A 27478-nucleotide genomic window follows, 5' to 3' on the forward strand; every position below is an offset into this window, starting at 1 on the left:
CCAGCCACCGCAGCCTCAACCTGCTGGGCTCCGGCAATCCTTCCGCCTCAGCCTTTCAAGTAGCCGGAATTACAGGCATGTGCTACCATGCCCGGCTGATTTTTTGATTTATTGTAGAGATGAGGTCTCGCTGCCCAGGCGGGTCTCGAACCCGTGGGCTCAGGCAATCCACTCACCTCAGCCTCCCAAAGGCGCGGGATTACAGGCTGAGCCACCGAGCCCGGCTTACAGAACACTTTTATACACATTTTAAATTTATGTTATGTAGCACATTATATGTCAATTTCATTGTTATGGATAATTCCCTTTGGTACTCTTAAAAAAAGGCAAACTCCAGGTTAATTGTGTATTGAAGAATATGACTACTACCTTTGCTAACCATTTTACTATTTATTGTTTCATCAAAAGTATGAAAGCTAACTTTTGTCAAAAAATAGTTTCAAAAACTTTTTGTGAGGGAATAGGAAAGCAACCAGGAATTTTAAAAATAAACTGGCTGGGCACAGTGACTCACGCTTGTAATCTCAGCACTTTGGAAGGCCAAGGTAAGAGAATTGCTTAAGCCCAGGAGTTCGAGACCAGCCTGGGCAACATAGCAAAACTTCATCTCTATAAAAAAAATCAAAAAATTATAGACCTGCAGACCTGTAGTCGTAGCTACTTGGGAGGCTGAGGTGGAAGGATTGTCTGAGCCTGGGAGATTGAAGCTGTGGTGAGCTGTAATCATGCCTCAGACTGGATGACAGAGTGAGACTCTTTGACTCCAACAAAAAAAAAGATTGAATTACTTGTTTGTTTATAAGTTTACCATTGTCCTCTTGTCTAAATCCCATTTTTAAAATTACATAATTTTGAGAAATATAAAAATGTATATTTTAGCTAGAAGCTTTTTTTTTTTTGAATTGGGGGTCTCTGTCGCCCAGGTGGGAGTGCAGTGGCATGATTATAATGATCACAGCTCATGGTAGCCTAGAACTCCTGGGCTCTGGCGATCCTTTCATCTCAGCATCCCAAGGAGCTGGGACTACAGGACATACCACCACACCCGGCTAATTTTGTATTTTTTTGTAGAGATGAGGTTTTGCTATGTTGCCCAGGTTGGTCCTGAACTCCTGGACTCAAGCAGTCTGCCTGCCTCGGCCTCCCAAAGTGCTGGGATTACAGGCATGAGCCATTGCACCTGGCCAGCCTATAGTATTTTTTTATATGAAGCTCTTTTTTGTCAAATGAACCCACAATTATATTAAGGGCCATTTAGTGTGTATTTAGCCTAAAATTGTATTTAAACACAATACGATGCATTTTATCAAAGTAATTCTCTGGAGCGGTGTTTCTCCAAAGTGTTCTCCCTGTGTCAACAGCATCTGAATCGCCTGGTAACATCTTCGAAATGCAAATCCTCAGCCTCAGCTGCAGACCTACTTTGTCACAAGCTAAGGAAGGGCCCACCAGTCTGTTTTGTAATGAGCCTTCAGATGATATTCTTGCACTCTAAAACTTGAGAGCCACTGCTCTAGACCAGATGTGAAGTACAATTCATGTACCGTAAAACTCATATTAAAACTACAGACCAGCCTCTGGCTAACAAGGAAAATTCATTAGACTTTATACCTTTGAGAAAAGAAAAACAATTAAATATCATTGCCATAGCAGTGCATTCTAAGTAGAAACAGAACAACAGACCTTTTGGAAGTTGGGGGCTATTTTCCCAGTTCATAGTTAATATAATTCCTTTCTGTAGTTTATATAGCTTACTTAAAGCCTTCAGTTGCTTTTGTAACTAGCATTGTAAAAGTGCACATTCTGTATTTACCTTTTATTATTCACATACTGTGTTCCATTTACCTTGGAACTGGAAATATTTCACCGAATACTTGCAGCTGTCTCGTTCAGAAAAATGGCTAAATACACCCTAAACTAAAAACTTTATTTTAGCACATTAATAACATATGCCAAATCATGTATGGTTTTTTTTTTCCAGATACGTAAAGAAGGGAGAGGTAAATACAGTGCAGATCAGCTGTGTGTTCTTGACAACGTGAAGATGAACTTGAGAAGATTTGTTGCTTATCAAGAAACTGTTGAGAAAAGACTGACTTCTTAAAAGTCAAAAAAGAAGCTAGTGCTTCCCCAAAGTACTTGATGCTCAGAATACTAAAGGGTTTCTTTTGAGTGTATAAGTTCCTGAAAGTCAGTTTTAGTGTTTATAGTCTGCACATTAATTTGAAGTTTATAAAAACTTCAAAAACTTGTCAGAAACTCTTTTTTAAGCCTTGGGATCTGTGTGGCATTGCTAGTGCTCTCTAAATTATGTCTCCAGCATATTTTAATCACTGAAAACACAAAGAAATCTCAGGTGGTTCTTAACTAACTCGTGAGCAGTGAAGAAACTTCAATCATGTTTTCCTTGAATTTTTCAAAAAAGGAAATTCCAGAACATTGCTTGGATGCTCTTTTAAGGCAATGCTGTTTTCTATCAACTGAATATTTAACTGAATGTGAAGGTAAGCTTTATAAAATAACTTTTTGGTATGAAATATACCAGTGCTCTTTGCCTTTTGTGAAGAGGTGAATGAGTTGAATTTGTACGTGACTCCTTAATGGATTATACTTCAATGAGCTAATGTGGTCATGCCATCCTCTATACAGATGGATCTGATCAGTTACTGCTATAACAGCACTCCTTGATTTAATTTGATATGGAATCAGAATTGAGAAAAAATATTTTTGAATAAATAACTTTTTAATTGAAAGCTTTGTGTCTTACAAAATATTTTTTGAGATACTAAATGATCCTATCCCTGGGTGTTTGCTTGCTAATAGGTATTGCTTCAAATATTTGTAAGATATTTTTAAAAGCCGGCCTCAGTGGCTCAGCCTGTAATCCCGCCCTTTGGGAGGCTGAGGTGAGTGGATTGCCTGAGCCTGCGGGTTTGAGGCCCGCCTGGGCAACTTGGCAAGACCTCATCTCTACAATAGATCAAAAAATCAGCTGGGTGTGGTAGCACATGCCTGTAATTCCGGCTACTCAGAAGACTGAGGCGGAAGGATTGCCGGAGCCCAGCAGGTCGAGGCTGCAGTGGCCGGAAGTGGCCACTGCACTCCAGTCTGGGCGACAGAGTGAGACTCCAACTCAAAAAAAAAAAAAAAAAAAAGAAAGATATTTAAAAAAAAAAGAGGGATTTTCCAACATTATCTCCAAATGGGGGTAATAGGGTGACAGTGGGGGCTCAAGGAGGGAATGTGCAGCGTTGTATCGGGGGGCTTGGGATCAGCTTCATCATCCATCATTTACCTGATCAAAAGAGTTGCTGGTGGAGTTTTAAAACCTTCTGCCCAGTTGATCTCAGTCGCCCTGATAAAAGACCCAAGGACAAGGACAGAGCTTCGTTTTTAATCACTCCTTCTAAAGCTGCATAAGTGAACTGGTATTATATTTCATCTGTACCATGACATAGTTTATAGTTTTAACCTGTATGATATAGATTGTTGGGAACCAAGATTGTTTTCCAGCCCTAGAAGTCACTACACCCATGAGACCAAGTAAAATGAACATATTCCACAGATGGTGGGAAAATGGATATGGTATGCCATATGCAAAATGTAGCTTCATTATGTTTCTTGATCATGAATTGTATGTGTATTTCACAATTGTTTCAGCTACATGATTGAACCAAATGTGTCTTCTTTGAGAGAGGATCTTCCAATGAATAAACTGAGTTCTCGCTGCCTCAGATACTGATAGTGTGTCATTATTTTCCTGGAGAAGAAAAATTTCAATTCTGTTCTTCCCACACTTTCTAACCTATAAATAATACTCAAACCAGGCGTGGTTCACACCTGTAATCCCAGCACTTTTGGAGGCAGAGGTGAGAAGATTGCCTGAGTCCAGGTATTCAAGACCAGCGCAACTTGGTGAGACCTCATCTCTACAATAAAAAAATTAGCCGAGTATGGTGGCATGTGCTTGTGGTTCCAGCTACTTGGAAGGTTGAGGTGGAAAGATCCCCTGACCCAGCAGGTTGAGGCTACAGTGGCCGTGAGCATGCCACTGCACTCCAAACTGGGTGACAGAGTGAGATTGCGACTCAAAACAAAAAAATGCAGAAATGGTACAGACCTACTACATAATAGGTTCTCAATAAATATTTGTCAACTGAATCATTGTTAGTGATTGTCTATTAAGCAAGCTCTAAGGCAATTGTTGGATAAAAAGTTATAGATCAGTAGAAGATGAGTTACTATATTGAAGATGTCTGGCCTAAGAATTTTTTAGATTCTGCAGCATAAGTAGTTTGGTCTGTATTGCTGTCATTCAGTTTTACTACTTTAACAGCAGGAACAAAAGGGAAGCAAATTTTAAATATACTCTATAGCTTTAACTATTTACATAATAACCCAGTAGAGCATACAAGTGTTATTTATGGTACAATAGAATACAGTGTAGTTTTTCCTATATGACCATAGGAAAAGACTGTCTAATATACTTACTCGAGCCAGGTGCAATGGTTCAAGCCTGTAATCCAAGCACTTTAAGAGGCTGAGACCAGAGGATTGCCTGAGCCCTCAAGGGTTCAAGACTAGCCTGGGCAATTTGGTGAGATCTCCTCCCTACAATAAATCAAAAAAGGAGCTGGACATGTGGCTCACACCTGTATTTTCAGCTACTTAGAAGGCTGAGGTGGAAGGATTGCCAAAGCCCAGCAGATTGAGGTTGCAGTGGCCATGAGCACGCCACTGCACTCCAGCATGGGTGACGTAAGACTCTGACTAAAAAACAAACAAGCTTGCTTGAAAATCACCCAGAACTATCTGTTAGAAATATACACTCTTTTAAGTGTTAGCGTATAAACTCGTGAAATCCTTTGCTTTAGAAGATATATTTGGCTGGGCTTAGTGGCTCACACCTAGAATCCCAGCACTTTGGTAGATAGAGATGAAAGGATTGCCTGAGCCCAGAGGTTCAAGACCATCCTGGGCAACTTGACCTCATCTCTGCAATAAGCCAAACAACTAGCCAGGTGTGGTGGCGCACCCCTGGAGTTCCAGCTACTTGGAAGACTGAGGCAGAAGGATTGCCTAAGCCCAGCAGGTTAAGGCTGTGGTGGTCATGAGCATGCCACTGCATTTCAGCCTGGATGACAGTAGAAACTTTGACTAAAAAATACATATATATATTTGCCAAGCATGGTGGCATGCACCTGTAGTTCCGGCTACTCAGGAGGCTGAGGGGGAGGATTGCTTCAACTCAGGAGTTCAAGGCTGCAGTAATCTGTTATTGAATCACTGCACTCTAGCCTGGGCAACAGAGCAAAACTCCATCTCTTTAAAAAAAATAAAAATAGGACGGATGCAGTGGCTCATGCCTATCTATAATCCCAGCACTTTGGGAGGCCAAGAAGAGGATTGCTTGAGCCTGTGAGTTCAAGACCAGCCTGGACTACTTGACAAAATCTCATCTCTACAAAAAAAAAAAAAAAATTAGCTGGATATGGTGGCGCATATGTGCAGTTCCAGCTACTTGGAAGGCTGAGGCAGAAGGATCACCTGAGCCCAGCAGGTCAAGGCTGTTGTGGCCAGGAGCATGCCACTGCCCTCCAGCCTGGGTGACAGAGTGAGACTCCAACTCAAGAGATAAATAAATAAAATTTAAAATAAATCACAATTTGTAAAGTTATTTTTAAGTGTTCAACCTGCCATAGCATGTTTGCACAAGGAAATAAAAATCACTGCTTTACTTTTCATCTTTTTTTTTTTTTTTGGCCTTTAAAATGGAAACACATTTTATTTTAAAAGAGAATTGGGAAATATCAGTCATTTAATTACATTTCTTCTTGCAGTATTATATTTTGCAATGAAATGCCTTTGAGTTGTCAAGGTAGGGAAGATTTTTCTCTCTCCAACTTGTTTACCCAGTTCTGTGGGAGGCTTGTTTCCTGTCCTTTTGAAATTGCATGGATCAGTACATGATTATATTTAACAAATACATAGAACATGAGCAACCTTGGAACTTTCTTCACCATATCCAGAAGTTCTATAGTAAAGTTATACGAGGGCCCCCCTACCCCCCAAAAATACTCTTTATTTATTAAAAATTCTGTGTTGTTACATGTTTAAACTTCAGTCACCTTCCAAGTACTCTCTGATGCAATACATCTATTGAGATGCTTTTCCACTGTTCAAAACAGTTTTTGAGCTCTTTTGAGCAATTTTGATGACTTTCAGTGTTTCTGCCATTTTTTGCTTTGCCTCTTCCACATCAGCAAAACATTTCCCTTTGAAGGCTTTTTTTTTTAAGTCGAAGTCTCACTTTGTTGCCCAGGCTGGAGTGCAGTGGCATGCTCACAGCTACCACAGTCCCGACCTGCTGGGCTCAGGTGATCCTTCTGCCTCAGCCTCCCAAGTAACTAGGACTACAGGCAAGTGCCACCACACCCAGCTAATTTTTGATTTATTGTAGAGATCGCCAAGTTGCCAAGTCTGGTCTCGAACCCGCGAGCTCAGGCAATCCTCTTGCCTCCACCTCCCAAAGAGCTGGAATTGCAGGTATGAGCCACCGCACCCAGCTTGAGAACCTTTTTTTCATCCTGGGAAACAAAAAAGTCTCTTGGAGTGAGATCAGGTTAATAGGAAGAGTGGGGCATGGGGGTCATGCCAATTTTGGTCAAAAACTGCGGAACACTCAGCACGGTGTGGGCAGTGCGCCTCAAATCTCCCATCATGAATGGGCAAACTTATTGAAAGAATCTCCAAAAAATCCATGGAAGCCAAACGCAGCCTATCCCAACACTGGCTGGCACACTGATGCCGATGGCTTCCTAGAACACTCACCTAGTGGGGAAAGCCTGTACTACAAGGGACCTGCTCTCCAAAAAATAATTCCAGCGTTTTTTTGTTTTGTTTTGTTTGTTTGTTTTTGGTTCTCCTTGTTCTATAGTTTTGTTTTTGTTTTTCTTTTTGTTTTTTTGAGTTGGAGTCTCACTCTGTCGCCCAGACTGGAGTGCAGTGGCCACTCCCGGCCACCGCAGCCTCGACCTGCTGGGCTCCGGAGATCCTTCCTCCTCAGCCTTCCAAGTAGCCGGAATTACAGGCGTGCGCTACCACGCCCGGCTAATTTTTTTTTTATTTATTGTAGAGATGAGGTCTCGCCTGCCCAGGCGGGTCTCGAACCCACGGGCTCAGGCAATCCACTCACTCAGCCTCCCAAAGGCGCGGAATTACAGGCTGAGCCACCAAGCCCAGCTGTTCTATAGTTTTTTAGGGTTCTTTTTAGTTGAGGTCTCATTCTGTTGCCCAGGCTGGAGGGCAGTGGCACACTCACGGCCAACCCAGCGTCAACCTGCTAAACTCCTGCGATCCTTCCGCCTCAGTCTTCCAAGTAACCGGAACTACAGGCATGCGCTACCACGCCTGGCCAGTTTTTTTTATTTATTGTAGAAACGAGGTCTCGTCAAGTTGCTCGTCAAACCCGTGGGCTCAGGCAATCCACTTGCCTCAGCCTCCCAAAGTGCTGAGATTACAGGCTGAGTCGCTGAGCCCAGCCTATGATACAGTTTTTATTTTTATGTTTTTGTAAAGACAGGGTCTCGCTTTGTTGTCCAGGCAGTTTTGAACTCCTGGCATCAAGCAGTCTTTCCTCCTCAGCCTCCTGAGTAGCTAGAACGACAGGTCCACACCATCTGCCTGTCGTATAGTATTTTAAAACATTCACTTTGGCAGCAGAAGACTCCCCCTCCTTGCCATTTTATTTTTATAAAACATGAACTTAGTATATATTTAGTCCATATACTCCGTCTCCTTCGGAACAAAGTCTGTTGTCTCTGTCTTGTTATGCCAAGATGCAAATCTTCTGTTTTAAGCAGACCGTGACACTGTTAGATTGCCGTTACCAAATAAACTCTGGGCTTTTTGGAAGATTCTGCCCTGCGACTTAGAATGTTGTGGGGCGGCCAGGCTCAGTGGCTCAGCCTGCTATCCAGCACTTTGGAAGGCTGACCGAGTGGTTTGCCTGAGCCTGCGGGTTCGAAATCAGCCTGGGCAAGTAGGCAAGACCTCGTCTCTACAATAAATAAAAAGTTATCCTGGCATGGTAGTGTGCGCCTATAGTTCCAGCTACTTGGAAGGCTGAGGCGGAAGGATCGCTGGAGTGCAGCTGATTGTCGCTGGGGTGGCCATGAGCATGCCACTGCACTCCAGCCTGGTGATGGACAGGTGAGACTCCAACTCAAAAAAAAAAAAAAAGAATGTTGCAGAGGCAACACTGAATCCTTGGATTCACTGCAATGCCCCTGACAGCAGCAGGCGACCTGTGGCTGCCCTGGACCCCGTTGTCCTGTGGCCATGTTTCCTGCCTATTTTCAGAACAATATTGCCACCCTCTCATCAATGTCCTGAGTTACCCTGGGCCTTTACTATAAACTCTCTTTTTTTTTTTTTTTTTGAGTTGGAGTCTCACTCTGTCGCCCCGACTGGAGTGCAGTGGCACACTTCCAGCCACCGCAGTCTTGACCTGCTGGGCTCTGGCGTTCCTTTCGCCTCAACCTTCCAAGTAGCTGGAACTGTAGGTGTGTGCTACCACGTCCGGCTAATTTTTGATTTATTGTAGAGATGAGGGCTCGCCAAGTTGCCCAGGTGGGTCTTGAACCCGCGGGTTCAGGCAATCTACTCACCTCAGCCTCCCAAAGCGCGGGATTACAGGCTGAGCCACTGAGCCCAGCTTAAACTCTCATTTTTTGATAGTCATCAGTTTCTCTGCTTGCAGTGCAAAACCATGATTTGTATAGTATCCTAGAGCTTTTTCTGAATGCATCCATAGATACATGAATACACTTTCTGTAATGGGAATGCATTCTGGAAACTGGCGTTTTTCTTTAACAATAATTCACGAAAATAATGCCATGTCAGAACCCTGGTGGACCTTTTCTCTTGAACCAAGGACATTTCTTCATCTCCATGAGGTATTCTGTTAGATCTTAGTAGTTGGGGTGAAGTTTGCTTTTCTCAGTCTATCCCTGAGATGGCACTTAAAAACATTCTTCTGAGCCTTCCAGTAGTTTAAAGAACTGAATCTGCTTACTTTTGGGGCCTAATCCAAACGTGTGTGTTTGTGTGTGTGTGTGTGTGTGTGTGTGTGTGTGTAGCCATAGAAACCATAGGACAAGGGTCAAAGAGTCTTAGAACTCTAGTACTTAACTTTACAATAGTAATTCTTAACCCTTTTTTTTGGTTGCTAATTATTCTGAGAATCTAATAAAAATCATAGACTCTCTCCTCAAATAAGTGCACTGTGTTACTTCTCTATTGTGTAACATTACCCCAAAATTCAGTAACTTAAAACAGTGACACGTGATCTCGCACTTTCTGTGGATCAGAAATTCAGGAGGAGCTTAGCTAGGTGGTTCTGCTTTGGGTGTCTCTTTGGTCAAGGTGTTAATCTGGTTACAGTCAGCTGAATGAAGGCTTGACAACAGGGTGGCTTGCTCACAAGGCTTTGGGCAGGAGGCCTCATTCCCTGATCTGAATGTCCTCATAACCCAGCAATTGGTTTCCCCAGAGTCAATGATCCAAGAGAGACCAAGGAAAAAGCTAGGGGGCCTTTTTTGACCTAGTCTCAGAAACAGCATACCATTAACTTCCGCCACATTCTATTTGTTGAAAGTCAAGTCCAGCCCATACTCAAGGGGCTCCACCTTTCTAAGAGGAGTGGCAAAGACCTTCTGGAAGTATTTTAAAACCACCACATTCACATACACACATAGCTTCATTTTACATCAGGGTTCAAAATGTTTATGGATTTGCCAATTCATGCATGGACATCAGGTTGAGAATTGCTATTTTATTTAATTGGTTACTGTTTTTAAATGAAAAAAGCAAGATGCCAGAATATATTCAGCACAATGTCACTTCTATAAGGTTTAAATACGTGCAAAATAACCATATATACACATCCAGATAACAGTTACAATAAAGATACTGGGGGGACCCCAAAAAACCCCGGAATTTCTTTATTGAAAATTGTGTATTCTTACATGTTTAAACTTCAGTCACCTTCAAAGTACTCTCCGTTTGATGCAATACAACCTATCAAGACGCTTTTTCTGCTCAAAACAGTTTTTGAATTCGTCAGGTTTGATGCCTTTTAGTGCTTCTGCCATTTTTTGTTTCACCTCTTCCTTATTGGCAAAATGTTTCCCTTTGAGGATCTTTTGCATCCAGGAAACAACAAAAAAAAGTTGCCTGGGGTGAGATTGGGTATAGGGAGGATGGGGCACAGGGGTCATGTCCTTTTTGGTCAAAAACTGCTGGTCACTCAGTGTGATGTGTGCAGGTGCACTTGTCAATCACCCTTATGAAATGGAAAATGTATTGAAAATCTCCAAAAAAAATTCACTGAAGCTGAACGCAGCCTCTCACAATGCTAGCTGGTACACTGATGTATTTCTAGAACACTCAGCAGGGAAGCTTGTGCTACAAGGGGCCCACCCTCTAAAAGATAACACTTCCAAGTTTGTTTTTTTCCAGTTCCTCCCTCCAGTTCCCCCCCCCCCCCATGCAAGGGAATGAAACACCAAACTCAGAATAGGGTTATAAGCTGATTCTAAAATTCACATGGAAAAGCAAAGGGTATAGAATATTCAAAACAGCCGGGGTTCGGTGGCTCAGCCTGTAATCCCGTGCCTTTGGGAGGCTGAGGTGAGTGGATTGCCTGAGCCTGCGGGTTCGAGAACCGCCTGGGCAGGCGAGACCTCATCTCTACAGTAAATCAAAAAATTAGCCAGGCATGGTAGCGCGCGCCTGTAATTCCGGCTACTCGGAAGGCTGAGGCGGAAGGATTGCCGGAGCCCAGCAGGTTGAGGCTGCGGTGGCCGGGAGCGGCCACTGCACTCCAGTCTGGGCGACAGAGTGAGACTCCAACTCAAAAAAAAAAAAAAAAAAGAATATTCAAAACAACTTTTTTTTTTTTAATTGAGATCTCGCTCTATCACCCAGTCTGGAGTGCAGTGGCATGATAATGGCTCACCACAGCTTCAACCTCCTGGCCTCAGGTGATCCTTCTGCCTCAACCTCCTGAGTAGCTGGGATAACAGGCACATGACACCACACCTGGTTAATTATTTTATTTTTTGTAGACACAGGTCTTGCTACACTGCCCAGGCTGGTCCCGAATTCCTGGGCTCAACCAATTCTCCCACCTCAACTTCCCAACTTGCTGGGATTACAGGTGTGAACAACTGTACCTGTCACAAACAACTTTTATTTTTTGAGTCTCATTCTGTCGCCCAGGCTGGAGTACAGTGGCACATTCACGGCCACCACAGCCTCAACCTACTGGACTCAGGTGATCCTCCTGCCTCAGCCCTCCAAGTAGCTGGAGCTACAGGCACACGCCCAGTTAATTTTTTGATTTATTGTAGAGATTAGGTCTCGCCAAGTTGCCCAGGCTGGTCTCAAACCTGTAAGCTCAGGCAGTCCTCTCACCTTGGCCTCCCAAAGTGCTGGAAAAGCAAAGGGCATAGAATATTCAAAACAACTTTTTTTTTTAAAAAATTGAAATCTCAGCCGGGCTCAGTGGCTCAGCCTGTAATCCCGTGCCTTTGGGAGGCTGAGGTGAGTGGATTGCCTGAGCCCATGGGTTCGAGACCCGCCTGGGCAGCAAGACCTCATCTCTACAATAAATCAAAAAATCAGCCGGGTATGGTAGCGCATGCCTGTAATTCCGGCTACTTGGAAGGCTGAGGTGGAAAAATTGCAGGAGCCCAGCAGGTCGTGGCCGGGAGCGGCCACTGCACTCCAGTCTGGACGACAGAGTGAGACTCCACCTCAAAAAAAAATAAAATAAATTGAAATCTCACTCTATCACCCAGGCTGGAGTGCAGTGGTGAGCCACTGTGCCCAGCCACTAAACAACTTTTAAAAAGAACAAAACTGTTGTCATTCATAAGTGGATCTTGAACACTTATCATAATACTATAAGAAAGGGATTGGCCGTACTAGGAAACTTCCAGGAAAGGGGGGTGAAATTGTCAGTTGAAGGAAACTGTCAGGGGAGGAAGGGGCACACCTCATCAACAAGGGTATCTGCATAATGAATATTTGCATACCTAACCCTGAATTGTACCCCATATCTTCAAAATTTAAAAAAAAAATGAACAAAACTGGAGGATCCACATTACCTGATTATTTTTATTTTTGTTCATATTCATTGATTTTTACAAAACTTTCTTGGACATTCAGGGCCTGTTTCTCTGCCTGTAACTCTGGTTGGGTGAGGACGGAAGTTCTGCCTGGTAGAGTGGGGAGCTTGAGAGAGCACAAATGCAGCATGGAGAAGAGGAAGCAGGTGGGACACAGACTCAGGTGAGTCCTGCAAGAGGCGCCAAGAGGCCAACAGGAGGCGGCGGAGACTCGCAGGAAAGGTCTCTTTGCACAGAGTCTTTCGCCAAAGACAAGACTCCCCAGATTCTCCAAGGCAGAGACAGAAGACAGAGAAGCGGAAAGCGGCGGGGACTGGAGGCAGAAGGCGCCCGTGATGTGCCAGTCTCAGCACCCTCCTGTCCTGACCTGGGGTCCAGTCCGCACCTCTGCGGAGGGGGGGGCGGAACCCGACTGCGTGCGCCTGGTTGTGCGCATGCGTCACTCTGCCTGCTTTGACAGCTCACGTAGAAAGGAATAGTCATGAAGTCAGTATGGTTTGGGCATAAGTAAAGACGTGTAGATCAATGGAACAAAACCGAGTCCAGAAATAGACCCGTAATTATTTGGTCAATTGATTTTCCACTAAGGTGCCAAGTTAATTCAAGGGAGAAATAATAGCCATTTCAATAAATGTCACTAAAGTAACACATCTATATGGAAAAAACCTGTACTCAAGAGTAAAAGTTTACTGAAACAAATACTTTTTACTAACACATCAAACTCATGGTTGAGCGCAGCTGACTTTTTTCCCTGTAAATGCCTGATGGGAAATACAAAGATTATGAGTGCAGTTTGGCATCATTGCCTTGATTCACATCAGTCCCCAGCGGCTTTATCCACTACTGCTTTTATGCCCACAGTGCCAATGTGCCAAGAGAAAAGTCACATTTTAGTATTGTCGCAACAAAAGTTTTGACCTCATGAGCCCCCCGGGAAGGCTCTGTAGGACACACTTGGAGAACTACTAATCTGAAAAGAGATAGAAAGAGAAAAGATGGGCGACTGAGATGGAGCCGTGAAGAAACCCAGTGTGTACTGGCCTGGTGGGAGAAGGAACTGGAAAGGAAGCGGGAGGAACCTGGGCCCCAGGAGTGCTGCAGGGGTGCAGCCAGGAGGCCAGGGATGCTTTGAGAAGAAAGAGGGGCCATGGGCATGGTGTGACTGAGGTCCAGAGGAGAAGAGATGGAACATCTGCTAGGTCCATGGCGTGGATGTCACTGGGGATCCGGACAAGAGCTGTCTCCATGGCCATCAGGCCAGAAATCCGATTGGAGGGCTTTGCTGGCATGTAACAGGTGAGGAAACGCAGCTGTTGAAGACAGACTGGTCTTCAGAGAAATGCATGAAGGGAAAAAGGAGATGTGACCATTTGTCTTCCTGAATTAAGTGGTGAACAGTGGATATAGTGGATGGATCAAAGGCAGGTTCCAAGATGATCCTCTGGTTTCCAACTTAGAAACTAACTGAATAGCACTCCATTTGTTGGGATGAAAGCAAGGCCCAATAGGTAGGACATGCCTGCGTTTTGAGCTGAGGAAACATTTATCTATCGATTCCTATTTAAGGAGGTTTTTGGGTTTTTTCCCCCAAACCTCAAAGACTGGTTACTGCTTCCATTGTCGTCTTTTTTTTTTTTTTTTTAATTAAGAGTTTCAAGGTCTTAGTTAATGCTCTTTTGATCTTGTCCCTTCTTTGAGTTAAAAGCACACATTATGGTTGGGTGTGGTGGCTCATGCCTGCAATCCCAGCACACTCTGGGAGGCCGAGACGGGAGGCTTGCCTGAGCCCAGGAGTTCGAGACCATCCTGGGCAACATAGCAATAACTCATCTCTACAAAAGTAAAAAAAAAAAATAGCCAGGTGTGGTGACGCATGCTTGTAGGAAAGAGGAAAAAAAAGTACACATTAGTTTATCTAACAACAACACCAAAAAAGTTCTGTTCATACAGTGGAAGATTCTCAAATTTTGCCCTATCAGAGAAATGTATATCCTTAATTGCTACTATTTTGGTCCACTTAACTGAGCATTTTCTTCTTTTAGTGAACAAAATCAACTTGAGTTTTTTTTTCTATTCAGAGTGAGAAATTATAAGCAAATGGTTTCGAGTTTGCTTAAATTTATTTTTAAACTCCCTCCTTTTATATAGGAATTCTAATTGTGAGAACACAGTTACCCTACAGTTTTAACATCTTCAGCAATGTATGTTCATCCATGAAAGGAACAAATTTCTGTTGAATAAAGGAGCTACTATATTCAATTGCTTCCATTTAGCAGGAGTGGAGAAACCAAGAAAAACACATTCCTACTCTTATTTGTAGGAACCAATTTCCTGAGTTTATTTAGCATAAAGATAATTAGTTATTCAAGTAAAATAGGAAGAAATGAAGATATTTCTGAATGAAGATTCTTGAATTAAAAGAATACTGGCTGGGCACGGTGGCTTGCATCTGTAATCTCAACTGCTGGGGAGGCTGAAGCAGGAGGATTGCTGGAGCCCAGGAGCTCGAGGCTGCAGTGAAAATAAATAAAAGAATAGTGAATTCCTTTTAGGGCCATCAGATTTTATTTTATTTATTTATTTATTAATTATTATTATTATTATTATTTTTTTGAGTTGAAGTCTCACTCTGTCACCCAGACTGGAGTGCAGTGGCCGCTCCCGGCCACCACAGCCTCGACCTGCTGGGCTCCGGTGATCCTTCTGCCTCAGCCTTCCAAGTAGCCGGAATTACAGGCATGCGCTACCACACCCGGCTGATTTTTTGATTTATTGTAGAGATGAGGTCTCGCTGCCCAGGTGGATCTCGAACCCATGGGCTCAGGCAATCCACTCACCTCAGCCTCCCAAAGGCGCGGGATTACAGGCTGAGCCACCAAGCCCGGCTGGCCATCATATTTTAAATTACATCTAATACCCGAGCGTGGTAGCTCACACCTGTAATCCCAACACTTTGGAAGGCTGAGGCGAGAGAATTGCCTGAGCCCAGAGGTTCGAGACCAGCCTAAGCAACGTGTGAGACCTTGTCTCTACAATAAATCAAGAAATTATCTGGGCATGGTGATGCGCGCCTGTGGTTCCAGCTACGTGGGAGACTGAGGTAGAAGGATCTCCTGAGCCCAGCAGGTAGAGGCTGCAGTATCCATGAACATGCCACTGCACTCCAGTATGGGCGACAGGGTGAGACTCCAACTTAAAAAAATAATAATAATAAAAGCTGGGCTCAGTGGCTCAACCTGTAATCTCAGCACTTTGGGAGACTGAGGCAAGTGGATTTTTAAAAAATGTAGACATGCATTTTGCTCTGTAATTTCCCTTTCCCTTGACAATCTTAGAGATCTCAATATTAGTCCACGTAGATTTACTTTCCTCCTTATTTTATTTTATTTTATTTTTGAGTTGAAGTCTCACTCCGTCACTCAGACTGGAGTGCAGTGGCCACTCCCGGCCACCGCAGCCTTGACCTGCTGGGCTCCGGTGATCCTTCTGCCTCAGCCTTCCAAGTAGCTGGAACTACAGGCACGCGCTACCACGCCCGGCTAATTTTTGATTTACTGTAGAGATGAGGTCTCACCAAGTTGCCCAGGCGGGTCTTGAACCCGCAGGCTCAGGCAATCCATTCACTTGGGCCTCCCAAAGTGCTGAGATCACAGGCTGAGCCACCGAACCCGGCCACTATTTTTTTTTTTGAGTTGGAGTCTCACTTCATCACCAGGCTGAAGTGCAGTGACACACTCATGGCCACCCCAGCGTAAACCTGCTGGGCTCCAGTGATCCTTCCACCTCAGTCTTCTAAGTAGCCGGAACTACAGGGGCGCACTACCATGCCTGGCTAATTTTTTATTTATTGTAGAGACGAGGTCTCACCAAGTTGCCTGGGCTGGTCTTGAACCCGTGGACTCAGGCAATTCACTCGCCTCGGCCTCCCAAAGTGCTGGGATTACAGGCTGAACCATGGAGCCTGGCCACGGTGTCCATTTTATACAAGACATTTAATAGGCACCAAGAGAAAATATATTGTTAAAAAGAAACTACTGCTTTAATGAAGATAAGCAATGTTCATGTAAATGAGAGACTGTACTAAAAGACCTTTCAAGATCTTTCAAGGTCTAGGCTGGGCTCCCAGGCACTTTAGGAGACCAGGAGTTTGCGACCAAACTGGACAACATAGTGAAACACCCTTCATATCTCCAAATTTTTATTTTTTTAATTAGCTGGGCATGGCGGCACGTACCTGCAGTCCAAGCTACTTGGAAGACTGAGGTGGGAGAATCGCTTGAGCTCAGGAGTTTGGGTAACAGTGAGCTATGATCGTGCCATTGCACTCCAGCCTGAGCTGCAGAACAAGATCTTATCTCTTTTTTATTTGTTTATTTGTTTGTTTGAGTGAGGGTCTTACTACAGACACATGCCACCACACCCAGCTAAGTTTTTTATTTCTTTTGTAGAGATGAGGTCTTGCTATGCTGCCCAGGTTGGTCTTGAACTTCTGGGCTCAAGCAATCCTCTCTCTTCAACCTCTGAAAACACTGGACACCCTGTCTCTTAAAAAAAGAAGGTTGGGCTCTGTGCCTCAGTCTGGAATCCCAGGACTTTGGGAGGCTGAGGTGAGTGGATTGCCTGAGCCCACAGATTCGAGACCACCCTGGGCAACTTGGTGAGACCTCATCTCTAAAATTAAAAAAAAAAATTAGCCAAGTGTGGTAGTGTGCCCCTGTAGTCCCAGCCCCTTGGAAAGCTGAGACGGAAGGGTTGCTGGAGCCCAGCAGGTTGACGCTGAGGTGGCTATGAGTGTCCACTGCACTCCAACCTGGGCGACAGTGAAACTCCAACTCAAAAATAAGAAGGAGGAGGAGGAGACAGAAGGGTGTAAGAAACAAATTCTTTCTCTCCATCCTCCAAACTGCTCCTTGGTGGTGGTTTCCTCCTCATGGTGTATCTGGGTAAGCTCTCCCTGTCAGCATGTTGACTGGTGGCTCATGCATTTGAATGGCTGCATAGTAGTATTTCATTGACTGAATGCACCTTGATTTGCTTAACTAGTTGGCGTCGCTGGCTGTTAGGTTGTGTACAGTGTTTGGCTGCTGCAGACGAAGCAACTTCAAACGTTCTTATTTAAAGATCTTTGTGGCCAGGCATGGTGGCTCACACCTGTAATCCCAGCACTTTGGGAGGCGGAGATGAGAGGATTGTCTGAACTCAGGGGTTTGAGACCAGGCTGAACAATATGGCAAGATCTCAGCTCTACAATAAATCAAAAAATTAGCCAGGCATGGCGGCGTACACCTGTAGTTCCAGCTACTTGGAAGGCTGAGGCAGAAGGATCACCTGAGCCCAGCAGGTCGAGGCTGCAGTGGCCATGAGAGTGCCACTGCACTCCAGCTTGGGTGACAGAGTGAGACTCCGACTCGAAATAAAATAAAATTAAAAAGATCTTTGTGCACATATGTGAACATATGTGCAGGATACATTCCTAAAACTCGATTTGCTGGAGGTATGGATGTAACTATGTTCTCTCCACATTTATATGTTGAAGTCCTAACCTCCCACTGGCTGTATTTGGAGATACAATCTTTAGGGAAGCAATGAAAGTTAAATGAGGTTCTCAGGGTGGAACCCTTATCGGATGCTGCTGGTGACCTTATTAGAATTGACGAGGATGAAACACCAGAGATCTCTCTCTCTCTTCTTCTCTTTCTCTTTTTCTGCATTAGGAGGTACCAGTGCACAGAGAAGCCATGCAAAGACACAATGAGAAGGCAGCCATCTCTAAACCAGGAAGAGATGCCTCATCAAAAATCAACACTAACAGTGCTTTGGTCTTGAACTTCCAGTCTCCAGAAGTGTGAGAACATGCATTTCTGTAATTTAAGCCACCCACTTCGTGCTATTGACTATGGCAGCCTGAGCGGCTCATGAATTGGGTCAGAGGGCACACACATTTTAGACTAGATGGATGGTATCCACAGAACCCTCCAAAGCTTCCACTCCACTTTGTGATTGCACAGGGTGAGCAAGACTTGTGTCTTCTGTATGCCACACTGAATATCACTATACCACTGAGCGTCTGTCAGTCGGATAGACAAGAAAACGGTACCTGATTTTAATGTGTGTATGAAGCTGAGCTTTAAATGTTTGTGCAACATTTAATGAGTGAATTATTTGTCCTTCCCTTTGCCCTGCAAGCCCATCATGTGGTGATAGGTGTGTCCAATTCCCCAAGGGCATTTCAAGTAACTTTCTTATTCGCTTTCCATTTTCTCTTGTTTCTTTCATATTTCATGGGTTGAAATGGCCATAAAAGAAATAAAGGTAGGGGGAAATTCTTTGGGGGTCTTTCCTATTTGGTGGGAGAAATGTAATTCACAGTCATTTGGAGAAATGAACTATAGGAAATATAACACAGTATTATCAATGAACATAAGCTTCTACTAGAGTTCAACTCCCTCACCTGCCTGTCACTGTGTGGAATGGATTTGAACAGTTCTATTTATTTATTTTGAGTTGGAGTCTCACTCTGTCAGCCAGGCTGGAGGGCAGTGGTATGCTCACAGCCACTGCAGCCTTGACCTGCTGGGCTCAGGCAATACTTCTGCCTCAACCTTCCAAGTAGCTGGAACCACACAGGCACGTGCCACCACACCCAGCTAATTTTTTGCTTTTATTTTAGAGACAAAGTCTCCCCAAGTTGCCCAAGCTGGTCTTGAACCCCTGGGCTCAGGCAATCCTCTCACTTCCACTTCCTAAAGTACTGGGATTACAGGCATGAACCACCACACCTGGCACAGATTTGAACAGTTTTAGAACACTATTGGCTGTGATGTATCCTCATGCACTGCTGGAAGCAGAAATGGGAAGGGATGAGCTATTGTTGTTCTTGGAATAGGTTGAGATAGATTCTTCCTGATAATTTTCCTTCTCTTTTTCTCACCACCTGAGAATCTGAGGATATGTCACCAGGACGTTCTGCTCCAGTGGCACCCATGGGCCCATTTGCATTCCAGTTGATTGAAAAGGACTTAGCTACAATGACATATTGGCTAGAAAACACATCCACATACTCATGGACTGTTGGACTGGGAGTAATGGTCCTGACTTATGCCTTTTTGTTGGTAGAATGAATGAATGAGTGAGTGAATGGAAAAGACAGCTATTTAGTCAAGTATCCAGATGTTTCTTGGTATGAATGTTATTTTGGCCAAGAAGCTGAGCACAGCTTTTGATCTTCATAGGGTTCAAAGTCATGACCTTGTGGCCAAATTGGCAGGATGTGTGACTTGAACAAACTGAATAGTATAGCAGATGTCGCTGTGCTGTCACCTGTGAGAAGCTGTAATGTTGTTTTGCTTTTTTTGTGTGTAAGTTTGTTATTGGTGGGTCTCACTATGTTACCCAGGCTGGTTTTGAACTCCTGAGATCCTCCTCAAGTCATCTTCCTGCCTCAGCCTCCAGAGTGACTGGGTCTTTGGGTGTGCACCACCACACCTGGCAAAACTGTAGTGTTTTGTACACCACAAGACTAATTATGTTTATTTTATTTTATTTTTTTCGAAATTTTTTTTAAGTCGGTGTCTCACTCTGTCACCCAGACTGGAGTGCAGTGGCACGCTCACAGCCACCACAGCATTGACCTGCTGGGCTCAGACAATCCTTCTACCTCAGACTTCCAAGTAGCTGGAACTATAGGCAGGTGCTACCACGTCTGGCTAATTTTTTGATTTATTGTAGAGACAAGGTCTTACCAAGTTGCCTGGAGTGGTCTCAACCCCTGGGCTCAGGCAGTCATCTTGCCTTGGCATCCCAAAGTGCTGTGCCTGACCACTAATTATGATTTAAGAAGCTAGACAGAGATAATAGATACTAATTAATCATTGAACAGTAATTATGACTGTGTGTTTTAGGGTCCAGTTTTAGAACTTTGAACAAGGTTAACAGTCTTGTATTGCCATGGCCACAGTCTCTCATTAATTACTGAAGGTAAACAAGGCATGATCACAAGGACATGCAGTTCATGTGTCTAAAATATGCTCTACAGCCCTAAGAGAAATGACTTCTATTATATTTTAAGTTGGTTAGATTGTCTGGTTTCAAAACAGATCAGGGCTATAAATCTGAAACTGTTTCACTCACATGTTGTGAGGAGATTTGTTTGTAAGTGATAACCTTGGCAGCATCTATTTCTGGCCTGAGGTCTGAGGCCTTCCAGAGCCCCGGGCTGCACCCTCTGTTTTTCCTGCTGTGCAATGGGTTCTGTCCATTTGTCCTCAGCCTACACACTTACAGCTGGATTCATGTCAGCCTAACAATGTGGAATTTGCTCCCCCAGCCCTGAGGATTTTGGCCACACTCTTCAAAGCTTACTGTGATGTGAGCCCATCCCGCAAATCCAGGGTCAATACCTTGTATTATTCCAATTTTTCTCCATGAAGCATCTGTTAGACTGGTCACACAATAACGACAAAGGGAAAGCTTGGCACTCTTTGTTTTGCATTTTACCTTGGAAAAGGCCCTCGTGGCTTGGCTTTACACATGTCTGGAAACAAGATTTGCCTTTCTGCTTCTTTGTGAGGTAGTCAAAGCATGATGTGCATGTAGTTCCAAATATATTTAATCCTGTCTGCAGCTGTTCTTTTGTTGAAGACACTCACTACAAAATCTCCTGAAGGGGCATCAGGTGGAAATATAGATTAGACTGAGGTGTTTATTTTTTTCTTTTTATTTATTTATTTATTCTTTTTTTTTTTTTTTTTGAGTCGGAGTCTCACTCTCTCACCCACGCTGGAGTGCAATGAGATGATCACAGCCACCGCATCCTCAACCTGCTGGACTCAGGCAATCTTTCCGCCTCAACCTTCCAAGCAGCTGGAACTACAAGCATGCACCACCATGCCTGGCTAATTTTTTGATTTATCGTAGAGATGAGGTCTCACCAAGTTGCCCAGGCTGACCTCGAACCCCTGAGCTCAGGCAATCTTCTCACCTCGACCTCCCAAAGTGCTGGGATAACAGGTGTGACCCACTGCACCTGGCTTATTTATTCTTCTTCTTTTTTGGTTTTACACTCGAGGGGGCAATTATGAAAGAATGTTTCTTCAATGGGGAGAGCAAAATGCCGAGTAAAGGAATAAGTGCTGAAGAAGTGACTTTACTTGGAAACCTTTAAAATTTGAAGCCACCAAGTCTATTTTGCTGTGTGTATCTCTAATCAATATATTTCTAAAGTAAAAAAAAATTCAAGCCATGTGTAGTGATGCACACCTGTAGTCCCAGCTACTCAGGAGGCTGAGACAGGAGGATCACTTGAGTTCTGGAGGTTGAGGCTGGAGTGAGCTGGGATCACACCACTGCACTCTAGCCTGGGTGACAGAGTGAGACCCAGTCTCAAAAAAAAAAGAATTCAAACAGTCGAGGGGTATAAAATAAAAGGCCCTTTTTCACAGATGTCTTTCTTTTCTTTTTTTCTTTTTTGGAGTCAGTTCTCGCTCTGTCTACACCTAAGGTTGGATCCGCTGAACGTATTGCTACACGCTCAACAAGCAGAGACCCTACCTCTAATGTTGCAGCTCGGGGAGTTAGAAAAGGCATGAGCCACCATGACCACTGTGTATTTTTCTAAACTTCTAGGTTTACAATAATTACACAGCAATAGAAAACTAATATGGGCCGGGCGTGGTGGCTCGTGCCGATAATCACAGCACTTTGGGAGGCAGAGGCAAGAGGACTGCCTGAGTCTGTGGGCTTGAGGTCAACCTGGGCAACATGGCGAGACCTTGTCTCTACAATAAAATAAAAAAATTAGCTGGGCATGATTGCGCACGCTTGTAGTTCTAGCTAATTGGAAGTCTGAGGTGGAAGGATTGCCTGAGCCCAGCAAGTCGAGGCTGTGGTGGTCGTAAGCAGCATGCCACTGCACTCCAGTCTGGGTGACAAAGTGAAGTGAGGCTCAACTAAAAAAAAACCAAAAAACAAAACTAATATGGTTTGGTTTTTTTGTCATTGCTTTATCCTAAGTACTTAGAACAGGATTCAGCATATGTTAGGTGCTTAATAAATATTTGTTGAATGAATATATTGTTATGGAAAGGCAAAACAGCAAACAAAGTGCACAACTGTGTTATAATATGCTACCAGTCGCGTATGTGTGTCTGTGTGTATATCTGCACAAGCATAGACTAATCTCTAGAAGGATATACAAACAAGAAAGTAACAGAAGACTAGGCAATATAACAAGACCTCATCTCTACAAAAAAAAAACTTTTTTTTTAATTAGCCGGGCATGGTGGCATGTGCCTGCAGTCCCAACTACTTCAAAGGCTGAGATGGCAGGATCATCTGAGTCCAGGAGGTCAGGGCTGTGGTGAGCTATGATCATGCCACTGCACCATTATCCCAGCCTTTAGTGTCCATTCCCACATGTGTCCCCCTATCCTGTCTGGAGAAATTTAAAAACCGGCTGGGCATGGTGGCTCAAGCCTGTAATCCCAGCATTTTGGGAGACCAAAGTGAGGGGATTATCTGAGCCCACGAGTTTGAGAACAGCTCGGGCAACTTGGCGAGACCTCATCTCTACAATAGAAATTTAAAAATTGGGCCGGGCTTGGTGGCTCATGCCTATAATCTCAGCACTTTGGGAGGTGAGAGGATTGCTGAGTCCATGGGTTCGGGACCAGCCTGGGCAACTTGGTGAGACCTCATCTCTACAATAAATCAAAAAATTAGCTGGGTGTGGTGGCGCGCATCTGTAGTTGCAGCTACTGGGAAGGCTGAGGTGAGAGGGTCACCTGAGCCCAGCAGGTTGAAACTGCGGTGGCCATGAGCGTGCTGCTGCACTCCAAGGTGGGTGACAAAATGAAACACTGACTCAAAAAAAAAAGAGAGAAATTTAAAAATCCAAGTACATTAGTCCTCCCTTTCCTCAAGGGATAACTTCCGATCTTCCAAGACCCCAGTGGATGCCTGAGACTGTGGGGATCCTGAGCTCTAGACACTATGCTTTTTCCTGTGCATATGTACCTATGATAAACTCTAATTGATCAGTGAGGCCCAGGAAGAGATCAATGACAATAACTAATAATAAGTGCTGCCCTGGAAGTTATCACTGTGGCCTAACTTTCGCAGTTTCAAATGTGACAGCAAAACTAGCATGAGTTCTGTTTTTCTTCTTCACAACTTCTCAGGTAACTTTGTTCTCTCACTATAGAATGTAGCAACCTCAGCAGACGATTCTTTTTCTTTCCATATGAAGTCAGGTGCTTTCGCCTTTTCATTTTATAGACTTTCTCTGGTGTCGCTGAATTGCCAGCATCACTACGCTTACACATTAGAGCCATTATTAAGTAAAACAAGGGGTACTTGGACACAAGCACCGCAATGCCATGGCAGTCAAGCTGATCACTGAGACAGCTATGGGTGACTCATGGGCGGCAGTGTGATTGCAGCCAGATGCCCTGGACGAGGGCACGAGCCACAGCCCGGCCAGAGGCAGGAGATTTCTCTTTTCCTTTTTTTTTTCCTTAAATTTCTATTCTTCTTTTTAACTACCCTGCTAAGTTCATTTGGCAATGGCATGGGATTTTATCACGCTACTCAGAATGGCATGTAATTGAAAGTTGACGAGTTGTTTATTTCTGGAATTTCTGTGTAAATCTTTCAGACCCCAGTTGACTGTGAGTGACTGAAGCCTCGGAGAGCAAAACCATGGCTGCGCTGTGACTGCTGTGGTTCTTCTGGAAGCAGCACACGGCCTCGTGGGCACACTTCCTGCTCTTCCTGTATTCTAGCTATAGGCTAGAAGCAAAGAGGTGATAGGCAAGAGGTGATAGGCAAGGCCCTGACAAGGAGGGCGGTAGAGATGCAAGACCACTGGGATACAAGGCCTCTCCCACTGGCAATGTAGGAGCTCAACGTCCTTACCAGGAGCTCAACGTCCTCTCCACCCTGCAGGGTCTTGTTGTTTCCCAATCAATACCCTTACTTTCACAGTAGACATCCTGCCATGCTGGGTGTAACTCAGTCAGTTTCAGGATAGGTTTTTGCATTTGATTTTCAGCAGTCTCAGCCCCGTGGCTACAGGAGATAAGAGTCTCCTTCAGGGCACCCATAGAAGCCCTGACGCAATCTGCTTTACTCAGTTCGGCATTCAGAAATACCTCACAGATACACCAGAAATCATGTTTAATCTGGGCACCTGTATCGCAGTAAAGTTGACACATAAAATCAACTAACGTGCATACATATACATACACCAAAGACCCCAGAGTGGCACACAACCTGAACGATTTTGTTTCTGAAACAGTACAAATGAAAGAAATTTTGATTGTCTTTTTTTTTTTTTTGACCGGGCTAATTTGCTTTATTTTATTTTTTATTTTTCAATCTGCATGTGTTTGTCTATCGCAGCATTCTTCACAATAGCAAGAACATGGACCCACCATGCTGGCCATCAAAAAAGAACTGGACAAAAAAACATGGTCCACATACACAATGGAATACTATGCAGCTACAAGGAAGGACAAAACTATGAACTTCACAGCAACTTGGATGTACTTAGCATTTATAACGCTGAGTGATCTATCACAGAAACAAAGAATTGTGTATCACATGGTCTCTCATTCTCAAGTGGATCCCGGACAACCATTGTAATACTATAAGAAAAGTATTGTTAGTAGCAGGAAATTGCCAAGGGGGTGGCTGGCTTGGCAGTAGTGGGGGAGCACACCTCATCAACAAGGGCACCTTCCTTTCTCTTGTTCAGTGAAATTCCCCTGACACCCATCACTCAGGCCCTGCTGATCTTGAGAGGCACTCAAGAAGACAGGAGGAAGTGCAAACAGGGTTCCATTTGGTTTAGAATTGCTAAACTCTCCTCGCCTTCCTGCACTGGGAGACCCCGCAACCCGCCCAGGCTGCTACTGCCTCTGCTTCTACCACAGCGGTCCATGGCACTGCCGGTCTTTCTTGCCATGGACGAAACTGCAGCTCTCCCAAGTTGCTTTAATAGAGAAAACTAGGATTACAAAGATCTTAGGAGTTGGCATTGGAGTCCTTCTTCTTACCAAAGGTGGGCACAACACTGACAAAACTTCAGTTGAACTGCATTATTTGCTTGACTGGGCCTGTCGTCTCCTCCTCCTCCTCCTTCTTCCTCTCTTGTTTGGCCACTTTAGGATTGTCTTTTAACACGACACAAGCTTCCACATTGCTAAGTATTTTGAAGTTTCATTGAAAAACATTTCCCAGCTGGGCTCGGTGGCTCAGCCTGTAATTCCGCGCCTTTGGGTGGCTGAGGTGAGTGGATTGCCTGAGCCCGCGGGTTTGAGACCTGCCTGGGCAACTTGGCGAGATCTCATCTCTACAATAAATCAAAAAATTAGCCGGGCGTGGTAGTGCGCTACTGTAGTTCCAGCTAGTTGGAAGGCTTTGGCAGAAGGATCACTGGAGCCCAGCAGGTCGAGGCTGCGGTGGCCGGGAGCGGCCACTGCACTCCAGTCTGTGTGACAGAGTGAGACTCCAACTCAAAAAAGAAAAAAAAGAAAAACAGAAAAATATTTCCCTACTTAGAATCTTTTTTTTTTTAAGAGAAAGAGTCTTGCTCTGTCATCCAGCCTGAGTGCAGCTCAGTGTCACAAACTCCTGGGCACAAGTGAGGTTCAGCCTCCAGAATAGCTAGACTGCAGGTTCGTGCCACCATGCCAGGCTATTTATTTTTTTGTTTTTTTTTGTTTGTTTTGTCATGAACTCCTGGCCTCAAGTGATCTTCCCACCTCAGCCTTCCAAAGTTCTGGAATTACAGGCATGAGTCACCGAACCCAGTCAATGACAATTATTCATAACACCATGTAGTAGCTTGTATGTGCAATTCTCCTTCTGTTTTACTCAAGATAATAGATCAATGAAAACATTTAAATTTGCATGATTCATTTCTCTACTCAATTTTTTGCTCTGTAGAACTCTGGTGTTTCAGTAAATCTTGTAAGTTAAGACCATCAATTCACCTTTCCCCTTTAGGAACAAGGATAAATAGGATACTAGATTATAGAGGAAAATGTCTGGGTTTGTGACAGCTGTGTTTTTTGGCTCATCAAATCCAGACAGTTTTGAAGAATGTAATAAACGTCTGTTCTTTGTTTTTATCTTTGTTTTTGTTTTGAGATAGGGTCTTGCTCTGTTGCCCAGGCAGAATTCAGTGGCTTGATCTTAGCTCACTCTAGCCTGGAACTCCTAGGCTCAAGTGATCCTTCTGACTCAGTAGCTGGGATTAAAGGTGTGCACCAGAACACCTGGCTAATTTTTTTTATTTTTTTGTAGAAACAGGGTCTCCACTATGATGCCCAGGGTGATCTCAAACCCCTGGCCTCCAGTGATCTTCCCACCTCAATCTCCTAAAGCGCTTGGATTACAGGTGCGAGCCCCTGGTTCCAGTCCTTATTCTTTTATTCTAAATAGCAAATAAAAAGGCTGAGTAATTAAAATTGATCATTGATTCTCATAGTTCTTACAGAAAAAAAGGTTAACATGGATTGTTGAAATTAGTATGGGCTAACTCTTTGGATGCAGAAGTAGATTACCTTGAGACAAAATATTGCAGATTTGTTGGCGAAAGTGAACACAGCTGACCTGTGAACTGTGTGGGTCCACTTATATGCAGATTTTCCTCAATAAATATATTGAAATATTTTTTGGAGATTTGAGACAATTCGAAAAAACTCGAAGGTGAACTGCATAGCCTAGAAATATATATTTAAAAAAAAGAAAAAGTTGGGTATGAGTGCATAAGATATACACAGATACTGGTCTGTTTCAACATTTATACCATAAAATATACTCAAATCTATTATAAAAATTAAAATTTGTCCCCCACACACAAACACTTAAAGACTATGCATGGCACCATCCATAGTTGAGAGAAATGAACAAAAACATAAAGATGCAGTGTTGAGTCATAAGTGCATACAGTTACATGCAATACATACTATACTAGTGCAATAATTTCATGGCCAGCTCCTGTTGCTATTGTGAGGACCTGCTTAAAACGTAGTGTGATGCTGATCAAATGGTGAGCGGTTGTCTCTCTGATAAACTGTGGATCATGGTAGAAGGTAGTGATCTCTAGCAGCCTTCTCCTATTTTTCATCATGTTAAGTACAATTCCACAAACCCTAACATCATGGGACTCGTTCTAGTAATGCTGGAAGTGCTCCCAAGAAGCAGAGAAAAACTGTGACATTAGAAGAAAAGTTGCATTGCTTGACTTGTCCCAGAGATTGAGGTCAGAGGCGGTTGCC

The 27478-nt window shown here is 43.9% G+C and overlaps 1 protein-coding gene across 2 annotated transcripts in view; it reads left to right on the forward strand.

Annotated features, from left to right (window-relative positions):
- The window catches only part of HEATR3 (HEAT repeat containing 3), a 46978-nt gene extending 44225 nt beyond the window's left edge, over nucleotides 1-2753 (forward strand). For both annotated transcript variants that reach the window (XM_021711810.1, XM_008057010.2), the window contains one exon: nucleotides 1982-2753. In XM_021711810.1, coding sequence (XP_021567485.1) covers nucleotides 1982-2104 — 123 coding nt within the window. In that variant the 3' untranslated portion in view covers nucleotides 2105-2753. The remainder of the gene's footprint in view (nucleotides 1-1981) is intronic.
- The last annotated feature ends 24725 nt before the right edge of the window (nucleotides 2754-27478 follow it).

Source organism: Carlito syrichta, unplaced genomic scaffold (assembly GCF_000164805.1).
Source record: "Carlito syrichta isolate Samal-C Ts95f unplaced genomic scaffold, Tarsius_syrichta-2.0.1 Scaffold302608, whole genome shotgun sequence".
Taxonomy (NCBI): domain Eukaryota; kingdom Metazoa; phylum Chordata; class Mammalia; order Primates; family Tarsiidae; genus Carlito; species Carlito syrichta.